This window comes from Gigantopelta aegis, chromosome 11 (genome assembly GCF_016097555.1).
Source record: "Gigantopelta aegis isolate Gae_Host chromosome 11, Gae_host_genome, whole genome shotgun sequence".
Lineage (NCBI taxonomy): Eukaryota > Metazoa > Mollusca > Gastropoda > Neomphalida > Peltospiridae > Gigantopelta > Gigantopelta aegis.
This window is the reverse complement of record NC_054709.1, coordinates 34457197-34479390: the sequence shown is the minus strand read 5'-3', so window position 1 is coordinate 34479390 and position 22194 is coordinate 34457197. Positions and strand designations below refer to the sequence as shown.

At 38.4% G+C, this 22194-nt stretch overlaps 1 protein-coding gene across 1 annotated transcript; it reads left to right on the top strand.

Annotated features, from left to right (window-relative positions):
* The first annotated feature begins 276 nt into the window (after nt 1-276).
* On the top strand, nt 277-21102 carry LOC121385149. Its single transcript, XM_041515687.1, has 11 exons — nt 277-397; nt 9019-9375; nt 9820-9962; nt 11361-11493; nt 12048-12185; nt 14228-14446; nt 15743-15874; nt 17180-17221; nt 17829-17915; nt 19887-19974; nt 20841-21102. The coding sequence occupies exons 1-11, from the start codon at nt 277-279 to the stop codon at nt 21028-21030; spliced, it is 1650 nt and encodes a 549-aa protein (XP_041371621.1). The 3' UTR covers nt 21031-21102.
* Nucleotides 21103-22194: the final 1092 nt, after the last annotated feature.

Sequence of the window (22194 nt, the reverse complement as noted above, 5' to 3'; positions counted from 1 at the left end):
TGTGTGGTCACACTGGAAACGATGGGTTTGCGACGCATCTGAAACAATCTGGTCACGTAGATAAAAATTTATGGAATAAATCTCAAGATGAACGCACGACCATCGCACGACCATCGCACAACATCGTGGGTAGGTCATGCGACGTCTTTAATTAATATTTCCAGGTGCGAACATGTAAAAATGTCATACGAATAGCCGCGACGTCGTACGATACCCTACAATCCCGGGAATCGCAGCCAGGTTTTTGAACATGACCAAAAACCGCGAGGACCCCCGATGGCTGCGACGTCGTGGAACTTCGCACGATTACGCATGATTCACTGCCACCCACCCCCCGATGGTCCGCGATCACCCGAAATTCACCCATCGCAGGTGGTCGTACGACGTGTTAAGGTCGGTGTGACCGTAGCTTTAAGAACACCCTAGCACTTTGATTAATCAGCACAGGCGCGTGTGTTGGGTTAGGTGATTTGGGGTAGGGTGGTGGGAGTGGTGGTTTGTAGAATGTTCTTTTTAATATATTTAATATATTTCCCGTTCGAGCATGACTCGATCCCCCTATGAACGTCGGTCCCTGTCATTAGATCACCATCCTGCATAAATCCCTGCACACGCGCCTGCAGCTGCTGTTAGGGAAGGAAAGGAATGTAATGTTGACACCTCAGCCCATTGTTTAATCTGACAATGGAAGCAACATCTCAGCCTTAGTCTGGAAGGAAGGAAATGGTTTATTTAACGACGCACTGCAGGTAGTACTAAACCAAATAACTTCCGGCTGGGTCAAAGTTCGAGGTGCATCCAACTTTTGATAGAGAAGTGAACACCACAAGTCCTGTGATTGGTTATAAATGTGAGTGTGTTGGTTGTAAAAAATAATAGTTTCATCTGGGTAAAAAAAATATGCAATTTTATTTCATCTAGTACCAATGTGTCAAGTAGCCTTGTGCTTGAAACATGTATGGGGTACCTGTAAAAAAAAGTACTCGAATTGTGTGCGAAACTAGGGTAGACATACACGCTTCCCGTTATCTCAGAAACAAGCAGCTTGACCCCTAATTTTTTCTGATTCACTTTAAGTGTGAGGGGTGGTAGTATTTATATCCGTGGCGTTTATGTTGATTGATACGCTGCAGGTAGGAGTTTTAGTCACATATGTTACTATTATCGTCTATGGGATTTGATTTGGTAGTGTAACGCCGCATAGAGCTCCTAACGCATAGAGCTCCTAACGCATAGAGCTCCCCGAGGACGATTCAACACGACATTTTTGAACATTTCAAAATAGTCGGCGTGCCTTCCCGACTCACCAGGACTTAGGATGACTTACCAAGACTCAAGCCGATACCAGTACGATCCACCAGGACTCACCAATTTTTTTCAAGTCGTAGCGATCGTGACAGTGTGACCAGGGCTTAATGTAAGTGATGCTCAACTAAGTCTAAATGTTACGTACTGTAAGATATTGATAACGCAGTGTACAATTTGGTAGTAGCGCCACCAATACTAGACTTCGTAGCGAAACGCCCTTTCGTTTTTCCTAGTTGGACTCACGTGACATTGATCAAGAGGCTTCTGGAAGAAGCTATTCATCAATAATTTGATATCGTTGAAATACGTCAGTACACAACGCAAGAATAGCCATGATGATTATTTAGACACCGCATATGATGTTAAGGGTTGTACTGATTACAGTGAGTCATTGTCGGAAGTTGGGAGCTGTATGCGTTGTGGCTTGACGCATAGAGCTCACAGAAATCTTTATGCGTTAGACCACAACGCATAGAGCTCACAGGAATCTTTATGCGTTAGACCACAACGCATAGAGCTCACAGGAATCTTTATGCGTTAGACCACAACGCATAGAGCTCACAGGAATCTTTATGCGTTAGACCACAACGCATAGAGCTCACAGGAATCTTTATGCGTTAGACCACAACGCATAGAGCTCACAGGAATCTTTATGCGTTAGACCACAACGCATAGAGCTCACAGGAATCTTTATGCGTTAGACCACAACGCATAGAGCTCCTCAAGGAGCTCTATGCGGTCTAACAACATTTTATTTACAGTTATATGGTTAAGGACCACACATATATTAGAGAGGAAACCCGTTGTCACCACTTCATGGGGTACTCTTTTCGATAAACAGCAAGGGATCTTTTATATGCACCATCCCATAGACAGGATAGCACATACCACGACCTTTGATGTACCAGTCGTGGTGTACTGTCTGGAGTAAGAAATAACCCAATGGGCCCACTGACGGGGATCGATCTGAAACCGACAGCGCATCAAGCGAGCGCTTTACCACTGGGCTACGTCCCGCCCCTCAGCCTTAGTCAGTGACTATTGGGAGAAAGATAGTCACCTCAGCACTGTTTAATTAACAGATATTAAAAAAGGAAAGGAATGTTTGTCTGACACGCAAACAAACCCAGAGCATTGTTTAATCAGTGGCTATTAGGAAAGGGATGTTTGTCTGACACGCAAACAAACCCAGAGCATTGTTTAATCAGTGGCTATTAGGAAAGGAATGTTTGTCTGACACGCAAACAAACCCAGAGCATTGTTTAATCAGTGGCTATTAGGAAAGGGATGTTTGTCTGACACGCAAACAAACCCAGAGCATTGTTTAATCAGTGGCTATTAGGAAAGGGATGTTTGTCTGACACGCAAACAAACCCAGAGCATTGTTTAATCAGTGGCTATTAGGAAAGGGATGTTTGTCTGACACGCAAACAAACCCAGAGCATTGTTTAATCAGTGGCTATTAGGAAAGGAATGTTTGTCTGACACGCAAACAAACCCAGAGCATTGTTTAATCAGTGGCTATTAGGAAAGGGATGTTTGTCTGACACGCAAACAAACCCAGAGCATTGTTTAATCAGTGGCTATTAGGAAAGGAATGTTTGTCTGACACGCAAACAAACCCAGAGCATTGTTTAATCAGTGGCTATTAGGAAAGGGATGTTTGTCTGACACGCAAACAAACCCAGAGCATTGTTTAATCAGTGGCTATTAGGAAAGGAATGTTTGTCTGACACGCAAACAAACCCAGAGCATTGTTTAATCAGTGGCTATTAGGAAAGGGATGTTTGTCTGACACGCAAACAAACCCAGAGCATTGTTTAATCAGTGGCTATTATTAAAGGAATGTTTGTCTGACACGCAAACAAACCCAGAGCATTGTTTAATCAGTGGCTATTAGGAAAGGAATGTTTGTCTGACACGCAAACAAACCCAGAGCATGGTTTAATCAGTGGCTATTAGGAAAGGGATGTTTGTCTGACACGCAAACAAACCCAGAGCATTGTTTAATCAGTGGCTATTAGGAAAGGGATGTTTGTCTGACACGCAAACAAACCCAGAGCATTGTTTAATCAGTGGCTATTAGGAAAGGGATGTTTGTCTGACACACAAACAAACCCAGAGCATTGTTTAATCAGTGGCTATTAGGAAAGGGATGTTTGTCTGACACACAAACAAACCCAGAGCATTGTTTAATCAGTGGCTATTAGGAAAGGGATGTTTGTCTGACACCCAAACAAACCCAGAGCATTGTTTAATCAGTGGCTATTAGGAAAGGGATGTTTGTCTGACACGCAAACAAACCCAGAGCATTGTTTAATCAGTGGCTATTAGGAAAGGGATGTTTGTCTGACACGCAAACAAACCCAGAGCATTGTTTAATCAGTGGCTATTAGGAAAGGGATGTTTGTCTGACACGCAAACAAACCCAGAGCATTGTTTAATCAGTGGCTATTAGGAAAGGGATGTTTGTCTGACACGCAAACAAACCCAGAGCATTGTTTAATCAGTGGCTATTAGGAAAGGGATGTTTGTCTGACACGCAAACAAACCCAGAGCATTGTTTAATCAGTGGCTATTAGGAAAGGGATGTTTGTCTGACACGCAAACAAACCCAGAGCATTGTTTAATCAGTGGCTATTAGGAAAGGGATGTTTGTCTGACACGCAAACAAACCCAGAGCATTGTTTAATCAGTGGCTATTAGGAAAGGGATGTTTGTCTGACACGCAAACAAACCCAGAGCATTGTTTAATCAGTGGCTATTAGGAAAGGGATGTTTGTCTGACACGCAAACAAACCCAGAGCATTGTTTAATCAGTGGCTATTAGGAAAGGGATGTTTGTCTGACACGCAAACAAACCCAGAGCATTGTTTAATCAGTGGCTATTAGGAAAGGGATGTTTGTCTGACACGCAAACAAACCCAGAGCATTGTTTAATCAGTGGCTATTAGGAAAGGGATGTTTGTCTGACACGCAAACAAACCCAGAGCATTGTTTAATCAGTGGCTATTAGGAAAGGGATGTTTGTCTGACACGCAAATAAACCCAGAGCATTGTTTAATCAGTGGCTATTAGGAAAGGGATGTTTGTCTGACACACAAACAAACCCAGAGCATTGTTTAATCAGTGGCTATTAGGAAAGGGATGTTTGACACACAAACAAACCCAGAGCATTGTTTAATCAGTGGCTATTAGGAAAGGGATGTCTGACACACAAACAAACCCAGAGCATTGTTTAATCAGTGGCTATTAGGAAAGGGATGTTTGTCTGACACACAAACAAACCCAGCGCATTGTTTAATCAGTGGCTATTAGGAAAGGGGTGTTTGTCTGACACACAAACAAACCCAGAGCATTGTTTAACCTTTAGACTACTGGATTAATTTTTAACAAAAACCACGTTGAGTGGGTACAAGTTTATAATTTTTACTCACATATATTCACTTAAATGTTTCATAAATACATGAAATAAAGTTCATATATGAATCGGTAAGTATTATTTTCGTGTCTTTTTTTGTAATTTTTATTATTTTAGATCGGCTAATGGTGATTAAAATTAGGCAAAAAATCGAAAATGTTGCGTTTACTTACGGGCATTTGTGGCCAGCTGTCCAGTATTTATGCCCATTATTCCCGATAACAGTGGTTTTCTGACCAGAATTTTTAAAAAAAACCGAACTACGATTCATATTGCAATATTTGGTAATTTTCCTTGTTGGTAAAACGATCAAATTTATTATCAAATAAGCTGTTACAATCAGCTATCGATCCCTGAAAATTACCGCGACGTGCCGCCATTGTTGTCAAGCGAAAATACTTGCCGAAAACCACTTTTTGAACTCAAAATTTCAATGTATTTTCAATTGAAAAAATCAAAACAAAAACCACCATTTTGAAAAAAAATCTTTTTTATTTAATTATATTTCCGTTTCCGGTGAGTGTCGTGTGCAAAACGGCGGGAAATATGAATTGGGGAATGCACTGTGTACAGTGTACAGTATATCGACTGACGTGACGTCGGGCGAGATATCTCGCCTGCAGTAGTCAGAAGGTTAATCAGTGGCTATTAGGAAAGGGATGTTTGTCTGACACACAAACAAACCCAGAGCATTATTTAATCAGTGGCTATTAGGAAAGGGATGTTTGTCTGACAAACAAACAAACCCAGAGCATTGTTTAATCAGTGGCTATTAGGAAAGGGATGTTTGTCTGACAAACAAACAAACCCAGAGCATTGTTTAATCAGTGGCTATTAGGAAAGGGATGTTTGTCTGACACACAAACAAACCCAGAGCATTGTTTAATCAGTGGCTATTAGGAAAGGGATGTTTGTCTGACACCCAAACAAACCCAGAGCATTGTTTAATCAGTGGCTATTAGGAAAGGGATGTTTGTCTGACAAACAAACAAACCCAGAGCATTGTTTAATCAGTGGCTATTAGGAAAGGGATGTTTGTCTGACAAACAAACAAACCCAGAGCATTGTTTAATCAGTGGCTATTAGGAAAGGGATGTTTGTCTGACACACAAACAAACCCAGAGCATTGTTTAATCAGTGGCTATTAGGAAAGGAATGTTTTTATTGACACCCCAGCACATTGTGATCAGTGACTATTATTTATTTATTTATGTATTTAATGAAAACATTTTTTTTTAAAGGCCAGACACATGTAACAGTTAAAACAGTTTGTTTTGTTTTACGACACCACTAGAGCACATTGATTTACTAATCATGAATGTCAAACATTTGGTAATTCTGACATATATAGTCTTACAGTTTTCCATTAGCAGCAAGATATATTTTATACGCAATTTTCCACATAAAGGAAAGTAAATACCGCGGGTTTCCATATACCAGTTGTGGTGCACTGGTTGGGATGGGAAAAAATCATGTTATATTTTAAAACACAAAGTGTCAGTTGATATGAAATTAAAGTGACAGACCCCAGTTTCACCCCGTGAAAATGAACACTAAGTTTATTTACTCTACAAACCTGTAACACATTTGGATAAAGTTACAATTGAGAGAAACATGAGTCTGTAACTTTGAAATGGTGAAATACCCTCTAAAAATAAACTAACACTCGACTCCATAACTGTTACTTCTCAGACGCACGTGCATTTTTTAAAATATGAGAAATGCATTTTGTGATATTAAAAACACCAAGATGACCAAAAACACTTCGAATGTACGGAAACTGATAATCTAAACCATAAAATCTAAGTAAAGTATGATTTCAGTTATCAAAAAACGGCTATAATAGTCAAAAAATATGCCTTTGTGTTTAAAAACTAGGATATGTCCGTTTAATTCGCATGACATTTTACAGCGGACTAAATCAAATTACCAAACGTTTGACATCAAGTAGCCGATGATTAATAAATGAATATTTAGTCTATATGAGCTATTAAAGAGATAGAACGGCATTTGTCTTACGACATCGCAAACATGGAGATGGTGATAATGAAATGCCGAGGACGCAGTAGTTTCCTTTCAGTAAGAGAGTGTTTGACAGGGCCGTGCTCCACACTTGCTATCAGTTGATTCATCTCGCTATCACCCGAGTCCGGAGTACACAGAACGTGCATGTCGTCTGCCAGTAAATAAACCACCTTTTGGGGTCATCCACTCAGAAGGAAATGTTTTATTTAAAGACGCACTCAACATATTTTATTCACAGTCATATGGTGTCGGACATATGGTTAAGGACCACACAGATATTGAAAAAGGAAACCCGCTGTAACCACGCAATGGGCTACTCTTTCCGATTAGCAGCAAGGGATTTTTTATATGCACCATCCCATAGACAGGATAGCACATACCACGGCCTTTGATGTAACAGTCGTGGTGCCATGGTTGGAGCCACTCGAGCACATTGATTTATTAATCATCAACACATTGATTTAATATCACCAGCTGTTGGATGTCAATCATTTGGTCACCACTCGAGCACATTGATTTATTAATCATCAACACATTGATTTAATATCACCAGCTGTTGGATGTCAATCATTTGGTCACCACTCGAGCACATTGATTTATTAATCATCAACACATTGATTTAATATCACCAGCTGTTGGATGTCAATCATTTGGTCACCACTCGAGCACATTGATTTATTAATCATCAACACATTGATTTAATATCACCAGCTGTTGGATGTCAATCATTTGGTCACCACTCGAGCACATTGATTTATTAATCATCAACACATTGATTTAATATCACCAGCTGTTGGATGTCAATCATTTGGTCACCACTCGAGCACATTGATTTATTAATCATCAACACATTGATTTAATATCACCAGCTGTTGGATGTCAATCAGTTGGTCACCACTCGAGCACATTGATTTATTAATCATCAACACATTGATTTAATATCACCAGCTGTTGGATGTCAATCAGTTGGTCACCACTCGAGCACATTGATTTATTAATCATCAACACATTGATTTAATATCACCAGCTGTTGGATGTCAATCATTTGGTCACCACTCGAGCACATTGATTTATTAATCATCAACACATTGATTTAATATCACCAGCTGTTGGATGTCAATCATTTGGTCACCACTCGAGCACATTGATTTATTAATCATCAACACATTGATTTAATATCACCAGCTGTTGGATGTCAATCATTTGGTCACCACTCGAGCACATTGATTTATTAATCATCAACACATTGATTTAATATCACCAGCTGTTGGATGTCAATCAGTTGGTCACCACTCGAGCACATTGATTTATTAATCATCAACACATTGATTTAATATCACCAGCTGTTGGATGTCAATCATTTGGTCACCACTCGAGCACATTGATTTATTAATCATCAACACATTGATTTAATATCACCAGCTGTTGGATGTCAATCATTTGGTCACCACTCGAGCACATTGATTTATTAATCATCAACACATTGATTTAATATCACCAGCTGTTGGATGTCAAACATTTGGTCACCACTCGAGCACATTGGTTTATTAATCATCAACACATTGATTTAATATCACCAGCTGTTGGATGTCAATCATTTGGTCATTTTAACACAGCATGTGACACGTAGTCTTCGGAAGAAACCCTCTACATTTTTTTTCCATTATCAGCAAGGGATCGTTTATATGCACTTTCCTACAGACAGGACAGCACATACCACGTGGAACCAATCTAATTAAAAGTAGTTCCACTGGTTAGACCAGTATAGCTATAAAACAACAGTAAATAATTAGTTTTATAACATACTGGCATGCAGCAATAACGAGAAGTATAGTATCTCCACAAAATAAGTTTACATTGCATCAGTTTACTATTAGTATAATATATTTAGTAGATCATTTTAAGCTACAAATTTTGGAAAGTGATAGACATTTTTATCTTACAGTATTATTGTGTGATGGTGCTTTTAGACCATAACTCATTTTTTGTCTTGAACAGTTATTTTGTTCATCCTTAGACAGGTATGCGTTTTCTTCTAAATACATCCAACAGCCGATGATTAAATAATCAATGTGCTCTAGTGGTGTCGTTAAAGAAAAAAAACTTTAATCTTCTGAATACATGATCACTACGACAACAACAACAACAACAACAACAACAACAACAACAATAAGAGTAAATCACCACAACCAACAAGAAAAAGAATCAAATTTAATTGAATTATTATCATTAAAATTCTGTTCCTGTTTATTTTCATTTTCCAGTATCAAATTGTCAACATTCAGTATTAAAATGGACGGAAATAAAAACTACAACAGCAACCATCTTGGTGACCTTGACCGTGACCTTGACATTGACCCACATTACAGTTCAGCCAGTATCGGCTAAACGTGACCTAACTTTGCCAGGCGCGGGAAAGAAGGTTTCGTATTTCAAACTCAAAGAAGCCACGTGGGAGACTGCAGACGATGATTGCCTAGGAAAGGGAGATAACCTAATGATGGCGAAAACCCCAAAATTGGACCCGAGTTACCGGACGTTGTTCGGGAGTGGGAGTAATTCATCAAACTCTTTGTTCTGGATTGGAGGATATGTCACATTTTCATCGTGGAAGTGGGCGGGTAAGAAGTCACATATAGTTTTAAACCAAACCTAGGGTCGGAGTTAGGGGGGAGGTCAAACCAGCCTTGACACAGCGACCACACTGATGTGAGAATAATAAATGTGTACATTTACCCCTCCCCATCCCCCAACCTCCCCTCACCAGATTATTAAACAAAACAAAACAAAACAAACAAACAACAACCCTCCCCCCCAACACCCCCAAAAAACAAACCCAATACCAAACAAACCCCAACCCCCAACCAAACCCCCCACCCCAAAACAAAAACAAAAAAACCTACCCACAAACAAAAACAACAATATTAAATGAAAAAGAAGAATGCATAGACTTTTTAAACGTATGGCATGGACGGATTTAGGGGGAATAAAACTTCTATATGGAGTTTATTTTAAGCATCGTGAGAACAATATTGCGCACAGCCAACATTCCTTTTTTATTACAGATGGGTTAAAATTCTACTCAGAAAAGGGTTGCTTCCATGAAGGCGAAACCGGAAGTACGAAAGGCGGACGCTACATGGGAAAGGCAAATGGTCCGGAACTGTGTTTCCATGTGTGTGAGAATTACACAACAATATCACTAGGGGTGAGTCTTCTTCTTCTTCTTCTTCTTGGGAGCGAGACATAGCCCAGTATTAAAGAGCTCGCTTGATGCGCTGTCGGTTTGTGATCGATCCCCGTCAGTGTAACCATTGGACTATTTCTCGCTCCAGCAAGTGTACCACGACTGTCTATGAGATGGTGCATATAAAAGATCCCTTGCTGCTAATCGAAAAGAGTAGCCCATGGAATGGCGACAGGGGTTTCCTCCCTCAATATCTGTGTCGTCCTTAACCATATGTCCGACGCCATATAACCGTACATAAAATGTGTTGAGTGCGTCGTTAAATAAAACATTTCCTTCCTTCTTCTTCTTCTTCTCCTCCTCATCCTCCAGCCAAAGCACCACGACTGGTATACCAACGGCCGTGGTATGTGCTATCTTGCTACTAATGAAAACAATTAGCGGGTGTCCTCTAAAACTATGTGTCAGAATTACCAAATGTTTGACATCCAGTGGCCGATCATTGATAAATCAATGTGCTCTATTGGTAACGTTAAACAAACAAACTTAAGGACATACCTTTCTATGCCTGGTTCGGTGATTATCTGCAGCGAGTTGCAGATTTTCTTGCAACCACGCTTGAAGCCATATATGACCCTACCTATCACAAATGAATAAATGAATGTTTAACGACACCCCAGCACAAAAATAAACATCGGCTATTTGGGTGTCATTAAAGATACTCGTTCCAGCAAATGTTCCACAACTGGTGTAACAAAGGCCTCCTTTCTTCTTCTTCTTCTTCTCCTCCGTCTCCTCCTCCTCTAGCCAGTGCCCTACGACTGGTATACCAAAGGCCGTGGTATGTACTATCCTGTCTGTGGGATGTTACATATAAAAGATCCCTTGCTGCGAATCGAAAAGAGTAGTCCATGAAGTGGCGACCGCGGGTTTCCTCTGTCTATATTTGTGTGGTCCTTACCCATATGTCTGACGCCATATAACCGTAAATAAAATGTGTTGAGTGCGTCGTTAAATAAAACATTTCCTTCCTTCCTACCTTCATTAAAGGTAAGTATATGGAAACATTATACACATAAACTATATTTTTACATTTTTACTGTGCCCCTGCGCGTGCTGTATCCTCATCGTGGTGCATGGCCATGATAATGGCCAATACAGCACAAATCCCCTTGTTTTATTCGAGATACAATTGAAATTTTAAGTAAAAGTCATTATCTATCTGTGATATTTGTATTTTTGCACAGTTCTTTACACTGTTTTTATTTAAATCTTGAATTTTTATATTGATGTTGATCATCACTTTATTTGTTTGCATTACCATAGTTTGACAGCCAATAGCCGATGTATTTTTCGTGCTGGGGTGTCGTTAAACATTCATTCATTCATTCATTCATTCATTTTACTGTGTTTGTGTAGGATGAAATCTGTTTCTGTGTGGACGATCTGTCGGAAGTGATATCAGTGCCCTCAAGACAATGTAACAAGCCATGTTGGAAAATCAGAGATCAAATGTGCGGCGGAGAAGAAGCTAATTCAATGTACGAGAGAGGTCAGTGTTCAAGGTGAAGGTCGAACACATAGCGTAGCCAAGATTTTATATTGGGGGGGGGGGGGGCACAATTCACACTATGTATGTATGATTTTATCAAATTTAATACAGTAAAAAAAAAAGAGGCTTGGTGGGGAGGCATGGTCCCCCTTACCCTGATTCCTTCCCCTCCCCACCCCCTCACCTCCCTGCTGCCTTGATTGGAAGTAATATGTGGCATTCTCTATTTGTTTCAATACCATTATCTATTCCCACTAAGTTAACATACAGAGAAACCCCCCTGTAAACTGGAATCCCCCCAAACCACACGTTTTTCCACGGTCCCTTTCTAAAGATTAGTACAGAACGTAACCTTTCTAAACCCTCAAAACCAGAGTTTGTTCTTGGTCTCGAGGATGTCTGGTTTAGAAGGATTTCACAGTACATGCAGGCGCGGATTCAGGCGGGGACCAAAGGGGCCCCCCTTTTTTTTTGTCAAACAATATATGAATGTATCTAGTTATAGGTTGAACATTTTTTTTTTTTTTTTTTTTTCAAATTCAATCTCAAATTAGATCCGCATGTTCCGCATTTTGCCTTGTGGGAGTCTGCGCATCCGGAAGTGTGTGCCAGCCTCGTTGTGGAGTCTGACGGAAGTCAGTATTTGAAGTCTGAGAATTGCAGCGAGAAGCATGGATTCATATGCACACTTGGTGGGTTATTTAAATATTGTGGGTGTGGTTTAAATATGGAGAGGGAGAACTTCAATATCGACAATTATTTAAATAAGAAAGGCTATGTTTAAACGTGGAAGGTTATTAAAATCAGAAAAAGCTATTTATATATGGAGAGATATTTATAGGGAATTTCCTGAGTTTGCTGCATTTTTTAGGATGTTATCGACCGACAGAGACTTTTTAATGATTGTAATTACATAATTACATAAAATATTAGTGGCTGTATATTAAACGTATTTTTTGATCGTTCAAATATTTGTACTAGGTTAACTTTCATTTTACTTCCTAAAATAAAAAATTTCGTACGTACGAAATTATTTGAAGACAAAATCCAGTTTGGGCTTCTTACAAATATTAAGACGACCAAAAACACATTGAATATACAGACACTGATATTTTAAACAAGAAAATATATTTAATACGTAAATTTAATCGTAGAAATATATTATTAGTTGGAAACATCTTACAATGCAGCAAACCCAGGAATGTCTCTTTAACTGTGGAAGGTTAAAGGGACATTCCTGAGTTTGTTGAAATTTTTAACATGTTATCGACTAACAGAGACGTTTTACCGATTGTAATTACATATCAAATATATTTTTCTGCATAAGATATTAGTGGCTGTATATTAAACGTGTTTCTGGTCGTTCTAATATTTGTACAAGATTAAATTTAATTTTATTTCCTAAAATATATTTTATTCGTACGTACGAAATTATTTGATGACAAAATCCAGTTTGGGCTTCTTACACATATTAAACGACCAGAAACACATTGAATATACAGACACTGATATTCTAAACAAGAAAATATATTTAATATGTAAGTTTAATCGTAGAAATGTTTTATTAGTCGGAAACATCTTACAATTCAGCAAACTCAGGAACGTCCCTTTAACTTTATATCAATATGGAAAGCTATTTTTCTTATTATATTCTCGTTCGTTCATTCGCTTGCTATTTGTAATTAAGAATTTGCATATAGCATAAATATATATATTTATTATTATGCATAAGAATAATTCATCTTATCACATAATATTGTTGTGATTAATAAAAATGATACCTCATGAATCGTGTAAAACGGCCATCTTCAGTGGTCCAGTATAACTGCCCCTCCATCCACCGCCACTTCCCTACAACAACCAGAACCCCTCGACTGGTATGTATTAAACAGCATCACATTTAATGTGTTACCTTATCTGCAGGAACATACATATCAAAGATTGGTGCTATAAAAGACAAAAAAAAAAAAAAAAAAAGAAAGTAAAAAGACTGTCAGAATTATCAGATATTTGACCTCCAATAAAAAGATCAATGTGCTTTAGTAGAGTCATTAAACTGTACCTGTATCTTTGGAGATGACACGTAAAGTCATTGACACTATATTGTTTAGACCCTAAGTTGTTTGCAAATGTTACGTTTAATTTCTATTAAATCCTAGTTTTCTTTATATTTGCATGAAAACAAACCTAAACCCAGACCGGTTTTATATACAATTCATCATCTAAAATGCACGCAGTTGACTTAGTTCCATTTTACAAAAGTCTATGTATGTTGTGAATGCACAATTTTAATTAGATTGAACATTTGGTAATAATCTACTCTTAGTCTCAGAGGAACTACGAAATATTGTTTTCATTAGCAGAAAGGGATCTTTTATATGAATTAATTTTACCTCAAATAAAACAGATATAAAGTTTGTGTATTTTGTTTAACGACACCACTCGAGCATTCATATTAATTAATCATTGGCTGTTGGATGTCAAACATTAGGTAATTCTTACACAGTCATCATTTTTCCTAATGCAGCAAGGGATCTTTTATATGCACTTTCCCACAGACAGAAAAACACATACCACGGCCTTTTACCAGTCGTGGTGCACTGGTTGGAAGGAGATAAAACCCAGTCAGTTGAATGGCAACTTTATCGACTTTTAATCTTAATTGGAAATAAGCATGAATATATATTAGATATGAAATGAAAAAACAAAGGTTTTTGTTTATTTTCTTGACCAGAGCAGATATCAGACCACACCAATAACAGCATCCACGTTTGTCACATGTTACACGTCAACGACGTGCTGAAAATGTCGTGGCCGGAAGCACGTGACCGGTGCGAGAAAAATGGTGGACAGATATTGCCTGAGTTCCTGCCGGATTACGGAATGTGCCCGTTGAATTCTGGGACATACTGGATCGGGCTTACGAGGACGATGAATTGGACGTGGATTGATAGTGAGTGTTAAAATGACAGACCCTAGGTTTTTTTTAAACACTAAAGTATATTTTTGTTTTACTATTAGAGTCGATTTTTGATAACCAAAATCAGTCATTACTAAGTTTATTGGTTAGATCATCCATGTCCATACATCCGAAGTGTTTCTGGTCATCCTGGTGTTTTTAAGATCAAAATATGCATGTTTCATATTTTGAAAAACGTACGTGCGTCTGAGAAGTAACGGTTTAGTCTATTTTTAACGGTATTTAACATTACAAATACAAATGTGTTACATGTGTGTATATTAACTAAACTGAGTGTCCGTTTTTACGGACTGAAACTAGTGTCTGTGCGTTTAAACGGACTCTGTCCTAAGTTTGCTACCACTGTAACACATTTGCGACAAATACAGCCTTTCTAATGATTTAAATTACATATTAAATCACATTTTCTTATTTACAATACTGTCTGTATATATCCAAGGTGCTTCTTAATGTATTTTAGTAGCACAAACTTCATCTACTTCCTAAGATATATAAGGGCGGGACGTAGCCCAGTGGTAAAGAGCTCGCTTGATGTGCGGTTCGTTTGGGATCGATCCCCGTCGATGGACCCATTGGGCTAGTGTACCACGACCGGTATATCAAAGGCCGTGGTATGTACTACCCTGTCTGTGAGATGGTGCATATAAAAGATCCTTTGCTGCTAATCGAAAAGAGTAGCCCATGAAGTGGCGACAGCGGGTTTCCTCCCTCAGTATCTATGTGGTCCTTAACCATATGTCTGACGCCATATAACCGTAAATATACACAGATTGGTGATCTAAATCAGACAAGTTTAGTCGCTAAAAATGCTCTATTTGTCGGAAACATGTTACCATGACAACAAAGTTAGGATAATCTCTTTAAATGCATTTTCTTGTTCAGAATATCAGTAGCTCTAGATCTAATGTTTCTTTTAGTCGTCCTAATTTTGCCTGTAAAAGTACCTGAACCGGCCTGGGTGGCGCAGTGGTAAGCCATCGGACTACAGGCTGGTTAGGTACAGGGTTCGCAGCTCGGTACCGGTTCCAACCCAGAGCGAGTTCGTAAGGGCTCAATGGGTAGGTGTAAGGCCACTACACCCTCTTCTCTCTCACTAAACAACTAACCCACTGCCCAGATAGCTGAGGCGTGTGCCCAGGACAGCGTGCTTGAACCTTAATTGCTTAATTGGATATAAGCACCAAAATAAGCTACAATGAAATGAAAACAGATAGTGACAGAAGTTTGTGCATTTTGTTAAAAAATAATTTACTTTTTTTTAAATTATAGGAACTGTTATCTCAAGTGACATAAAATACAATTTTGCTGGACGTTGCCTAGCAGCCGAATTATCGGAGGATTCCAGTCTAAAGTTTTATGCCAGGAACTGTTCCGAACGGCTTCCCTATATCTGCGGAAATGGTAATGTACAATAATTTTTTTCAATTGTCCAAGTACATCTAAAAAAAGTACTTATTCGCTACTTAATAATAAATTGGCAATATCCCCGTAATTCCGTTTAATGATTTAAAGAAAACACTTTATTGTTCATTAAGGGCTATAAATTAATGTAGTTTTCATAAGTGTAGGCCTTTTTTTCACAGTATATTGCTCATGATAAAAATAATGTAGTATGCTCGCCAGAGGCTCTCACAAATACAATTGTTATTCCTAATATATGATATTGACGATACCGGAAACCACTCTGGTAATAACCTCTATTTATTATATAATATCTTACATTTTCAGTGCAATCAAAGATGTGATATTTTTCAGATCACATATTTTAAGAATTTGATAACTTTGCAAATTAGATATAAATTAATGGAGGTCACGGCATTAGATTTATTGACATTTAAACAAACGTACTAGGGTGACACTCCATGATTGACGTATGCATTCATAGTCATCAAATAAAAAAAATCAATAGCAATTTTACACTGAAAGCTGTCTAGCGTTTAGAAAAACAAAACAAAAAACGATAAGCACCTGTTTATTTTGATGTAAGGACACCAAAACGACGTCATTCTAGTTTGACGTCATTTCCATTCAAAAAGACGCTGCACCACATATTCTTACGTCATTTGAATATCTAGTAATGGCAGACTGGAATTAAAGTTGCGTGTACAGTTTACAAAAACGCGTTGTATCAAGCTTGAAATTATAATTATGATTAAGAGATTATTACCCTTGTGTGTTTCGGTATCGTCAATATCATATATTAGGAATAAAAATAATATATTATGCTCGCCAGAGTCTCGCATAGTAAACTCTATATATTAACCAGGTTAATAATGGCATGCAAATTTGCAAGGTCTCTAGGTAATTTGTTGCTGTGGATGGGTCATTTGCTTACAAGCCAACAAGACATGTATACCTAAGCGTACCGTTTTCAAATATTTAGTTGGAATGCGTGATGTCAAACTAATTTGTACTTTATATTACCAATGGCGGCAGCTTTAATACTGTGATTTAAAAAATTTTTAATTATAATTTTATTTTAAAAATGTTACAGGATAAATAGAATTCGCTACTCGTGTTTTTTAACATGTAAAATATTAACCTCGTCTAGTTAATCCTTTAGTATTGACTCTGTTGATATTTTACACAATAAAAAATTCTCGTGACGATAGCTTTGGTTGTTGATGGTTTTGAGACACAGACTTCCCTTGAATTATGTTTTTTTTTCTTCTGTTTTGATTCTTTCAATATGTTATTTGTTTGCAGATTACCAACATGTTTTCACTCCGACTCGTGTTTCAAGTGTGGGTATGTATGTACGTTTTAGTCCACAATAATGTGAAAAAAGGTATATGAAATAAGTAGTAAAGCGTGTAATTAATGTATCGGCTGTTTATGATCCATGGTTGAGACAAAAAGAAAAACGCTCAAATAAGTCGTCAAATAAGCTACTCCTACCAGTAAAACAACAAGAAATATTTTTGTCTGACTGTCTGTCTCTGTCTACTTGTCTGTTGTCTGTCTCTGTCTACTTGTCTGTCTGTCTGTATCTGTCTGGCTGTCTATCTGTGTATCTCTATCTGTCTCTCTGCGTCTCTGCCTCTCTGTTTCTCTCTGTCTGTCTGTCTGTGTGTGTTTCTCTCTCTCATTCTGCCTCTCTCTCATTCTGCCTCTCTCTCTCTCTCTCTTTCTGTTTCTCTCTCTCTCTCTCTCTCTCTCTCTCTCTCTCTCTCTCTCTCTCTCTCTCTCTCTCTCTCTCTCTCTCTCTCTCTCTCTCTCTCTCTCTCTCTCTCAACAACAGCAAAAACACAATAATGTTATGACATACTAGTTTTAAAAATAAAATATCAAAATTAACAAACTCCACAATCAATCTCTATTCCCTATTTGCCTAATTTTATTGTTCTATTTTTAGCAACAACCGCCATTTACATGTCGTCTGTTGGCAACGACACAGACGTGGTCGGAACGACTCTCTCTCAGCTGTACGACAGCACCAATGGTACATTTTAATCACCATCTCAGTTGTTAAACAATATTTTACAAAAAACATTCTAAAATGTCTAAGACTACCAAATGTCACAAGGGAGTTGGCCAAATCGCCGATCTCACGATTTCTATACTACGACTGTTCAGTTGCTAGTCTGAGCGCTCCTACAACTCGATTTTCTTCGTATACAATTTCTACGATCAATTAGTTGTTAATCACTTGCCTCGGTGGTGTCGTGCTTAAGCCATCGGATATAAGGCTGATAGGTACAGGGTTCGCAGCCCGGTACCGGCCTCCACCCAGAGCGAGTTTTAACTAACAACTAACCCACTGTCCTGGACAGACAGTCCAGATAGCTGAGGTGTGTGCCCAGGACATCGTGCTTGAACCTTAATTGGATATAAGCACGAAAATAAGTTGAAATGAAATAAATCACCGGCCTCGGTGGTGTTGTGGTTAAGCTATCGGGCATAAGGCTGGTAAGTACAGAGTTCGCAGTTCGGTACTGGCTCCCACCCAGAGCAAGTTTTAACAACTCAGTGGGTAGATGTAAGACTACTACAGCCTCTTCTCTCTCACTAACCACAAACGACTAACCCACTGTCCTGGACAGACAGCCCACATAGCTGAGGTGTGTGCCCAGGACAGCGTGCTTGAACCTTAATTGGATATTAAAACGAAAATAAGTATAACTGAATGAAAGTTGTTAATCTGAGTGCACCTGTCGTAAGTTGGGAGTTGGGGAAACGCAACTATCGAGTTGGTCAACACCGTCGTGACAGTTGATAGTCTGATACTAGCTTTATAAAAACACAAATATACTAAACACTAATAAAAACGCACAACCCAATTTCCAATTGTTATTGCTGTTGCTTCTGTGATATTTCTATAAAACAAACACAAATATACTAAACACCAATAAAAACGCACAACCCAATTTCCAATTGTTATTGCTGTTGCTTCTGTGATATTTCTATAAAACAAACAGCACAAGATAGTTTTTTAAGACCGCTGTTAGATATTTTATATAAACTATACAATAACCCTAACCCTTTTATACAGGATCGGGACGTAGCCCAGTGGTAAAGCAAATAGCTCGGTGCGCGGTCGGTTTGGGATCGATCCTTGTTGGTGGGCCTATTGGGCTATCTCTCGTTCCAGCCAGTGCACCACGACTGGTTTATCAAAGACCGTGGTCCTATCTGTGGGATGGTGCATATAAAATATCCCTTGCTACTAATGGAAAAATGTAGCAGGTTTCCTCTAATGACTACAAGTCAGAATTACCAAATGTTTGCCATCCAATAGCCGATGATTAATTAATCAATGTGCTCTAGTGGTGTCGTTAAACAAAACGAACTCTAAAACTATGTAAAAATTATCAAATGTTTGACATCCAATAGCCGATGATTAATAAATCAATGTGCTCTAGTGGTGTTGTTATTTTTTTTTTTAAACTGACTGATGCGTTTTTAATGGAATTGGGTATAGTAAATTAATGTCTACACATCTACTTACACAACATATTATATTACTACAATTTGTTTCTGTCTGGGAGGTTTCTGGTCGCAAAAATAGATTATACCAAATATTCGATCTTGAAACAAATTACTCCGTATTTATTTTTATGACCGGATGATTTAACAGGTGCTTCCAGTGGCGGATCCAGAAAATCCATTGGGGGGGGGGGGGTGGGGGAGAGCAGTAACATGAGGTGGAATGTCAAGGGAACTTTGTGGGAGGTTTGGAGGGGGATCGTGAATAAAATGTGAAAATTAATATATAATAAAATTATATCTATCGCAAAATTTAGGGGGGGGGGGGCAGGTCCCTGGGTCCCCCTCTAGATCCGCCTCTGGGTTGGGTGGGAGGGGAAGCAAAACAAACTTCACTTTATTGTCCTGTACAGCTATAGACAGCTTTAATGCAATAATAATAATAATAATATCAGAGTTTTTATTTTTTATTTTTTTTAAATATCAGATGACGTGTTTGTTACGATCGGTGTAGCTGTTGCTATCTGCGTGTTGTTTATGGGAGCAGTCATCGTCGTCGGTTGTCTAAGAAAAAGGTAGGATACACTTGGTATCTAATGTTAGGTTCAGACTACCAACTGTCACAAAGGAGTTGGCTTACTCGCTGATCTCACGACTTCTGCGACTGTCCATTTGCTAGTCTTAGCACTGTTACAACTCGATTCTCGTCGTAAACAACTCCTACGTCCGATTAGTTGTTAATCTGAGCGAACCCATCATAAGTAGGGCGTGTGTGTGGGGGTAGGGTGGGGGAGGTGGGGGAGGTGGGGGATTATAACGCAACCGTCTAGTTGACCAACTCCGTTGTGACAGTTGATAGCCTGAGACTATCATAACGTTCTATTTTGATATAGACAGTTCTGTCACTAGATTCAAGCCATGTATAATGTATGCACTTGAAGCCATTTGGCCAAAGAGAAACAAAACGTATAATTTAAACAAGAAGATTTAATGTTAAAAAGTTTGAATAACCAACATACTTTACAAAGTTTACATTGTCTAACAGCTACGGTCAAACAGTATATGTTTCTCGTTCCAACCAGTGCACCACGACTGGTATATCAAAGACCATGGTATGTGCTATCCTGTCTGTGGGATGGTGCATATAAAAGATCCCTCGCTACTAATGAAATGTTTTTTTAGCAAGTTTCCTCAGATAACTACGAGTCAGAATTACCAAATGTTTGACATCCAACAGTCGATGATTAATTGACCAATGTGCTCTAGTGGTGTCGTTAAACAAAACGAACTTTAACTTTAACTTTAAATTAAAAAATTATAAATATTATGGAGACTCAATCTTTAAACAGATTTAAAACAATACTCGATGTTGCCACTTTAATTCTTATGTTTCGAACGTTTTATCCGAGTTACACCCTGTTATTGTTTTTTAACTATTCAGAAAAAAGTTGAAGAAGAGTACCGAAGCTGGATATAACGCAGAGGTGAATGGAATTGAAGATTTGGAAGGGCACATCTATAACGTGGAGGACAGAAAACCCAAACATGGCGTCAAAGTCCATGTGAACACTCACCACCAGAAACCAGTGTATCAAAATATACACACAGACACTGGTATCACTACCATATAGACTCAATCTTATCGAAATCACATGTTATTCAAACAAACGTGTGAGATATATGTATCTGAGAGAGAGAGAGAGAGAGAGGGAGAGGGAGAGGGAGAGAGGAGAGAGAGAGAGAGAGAGAGAGAGAGAGAGAGAGAGAGAGAGAGAGAGAGAGAGAGAGAGAGAGAGAGAGAGAGAGAGAGAGAGAGAGAGAGAGAGAGAGATTAGACTTCATTTGATCATGGACATCATTTTAAACTTTATACGATTTTAATATTTCAGGTTGTGAATTGTGGGACAAATTTTGTTAGTTCCAGGAACATTAGGTCAAAATTAGTGTTGAACCCGGAAATAAATAGTACACAGCTGAATTTTACAGAATAGTTGCAAAGTATCTATAGTAATAACATATTAAAAGTTCTCAAGTTTCCGAGATGTGCTAACTTTACTACAAACGTAAATGTATATTTATAATCCCGTAACATGATTACGTCAGTAACCTATTTTCGTCTTCATCCTTTGAGTGGCCGTAATATACTATCGGACCCCTATCGAACGCACATTTTAAACATTTGGAATCGTAATTTAAAACAAAAATAAGAATGAAAGTTTTCATTAGTATACAGTTTAAAAATAATAAGATTAAGAACAAAAATGTTTTTGTAAAGATGTCCGTTTTTGCTGTTTGTTATGTTGAATTACGACGATAATTTAAATTACTTATACATTTATACATTTTATTTAAATAAATAATGTGTATTTGATTATTAAGATAAATCACTTAGCAATATTTTTACAGACTGTGACGGAACATGCTCTTAATTTTGTTTTCGCCTGTGGCGATATTAATTGTTTTAGAGGGCCGTGTGCAGTTCCAATATGCACTTAAGCCCAGGTGGGCACTTTGTTACGTAATACCTCTGCGCGACGGTGGTCGTGCTGTTTTCAATACACACCCAGTACAGATGCGGAGGCCATGCGGCCAGTAGTTACGTAATACCTCCGCTAGTTCGGTACATCGGGGTATTGCCGGCGAACTAGGCGACGACCAGTCTAGGCTTCTAAGAAAAATATGCCGGCTTGGTCTCTGTGGAAATATCACTTATAGGTATTCGGTACCGCGATGTGCTCCCAGGCGATATTCGGATTTGTAATAAATAGCTAAGATTTAGATTTATCGGGGAGAAC

Bases quoted from the DNA above. Each gene is read 5' to 3' on its own strand.
- LOC121385149 (XM_041515687.1), top strand. From the start codon at position 277: ATGGCTGCGACGTCGTGGAACTTCGCACGATTACGCATGATTCACTGC. The intron at 11,494-12,047 runs GTCAGTGTTCAA...ATCTCAAATTAG, and splicing joins TAATTCAATGTACGAGAGAG to ATCCGCATGTTCCGCATTTT. The intron at 15,875-17,179 runs GTAATGTACAAT...ATTTGTTTGCAG, and splicing joins TCCCTATATCTGCGGAAATG to ATTACCAACATGTTTTCACT.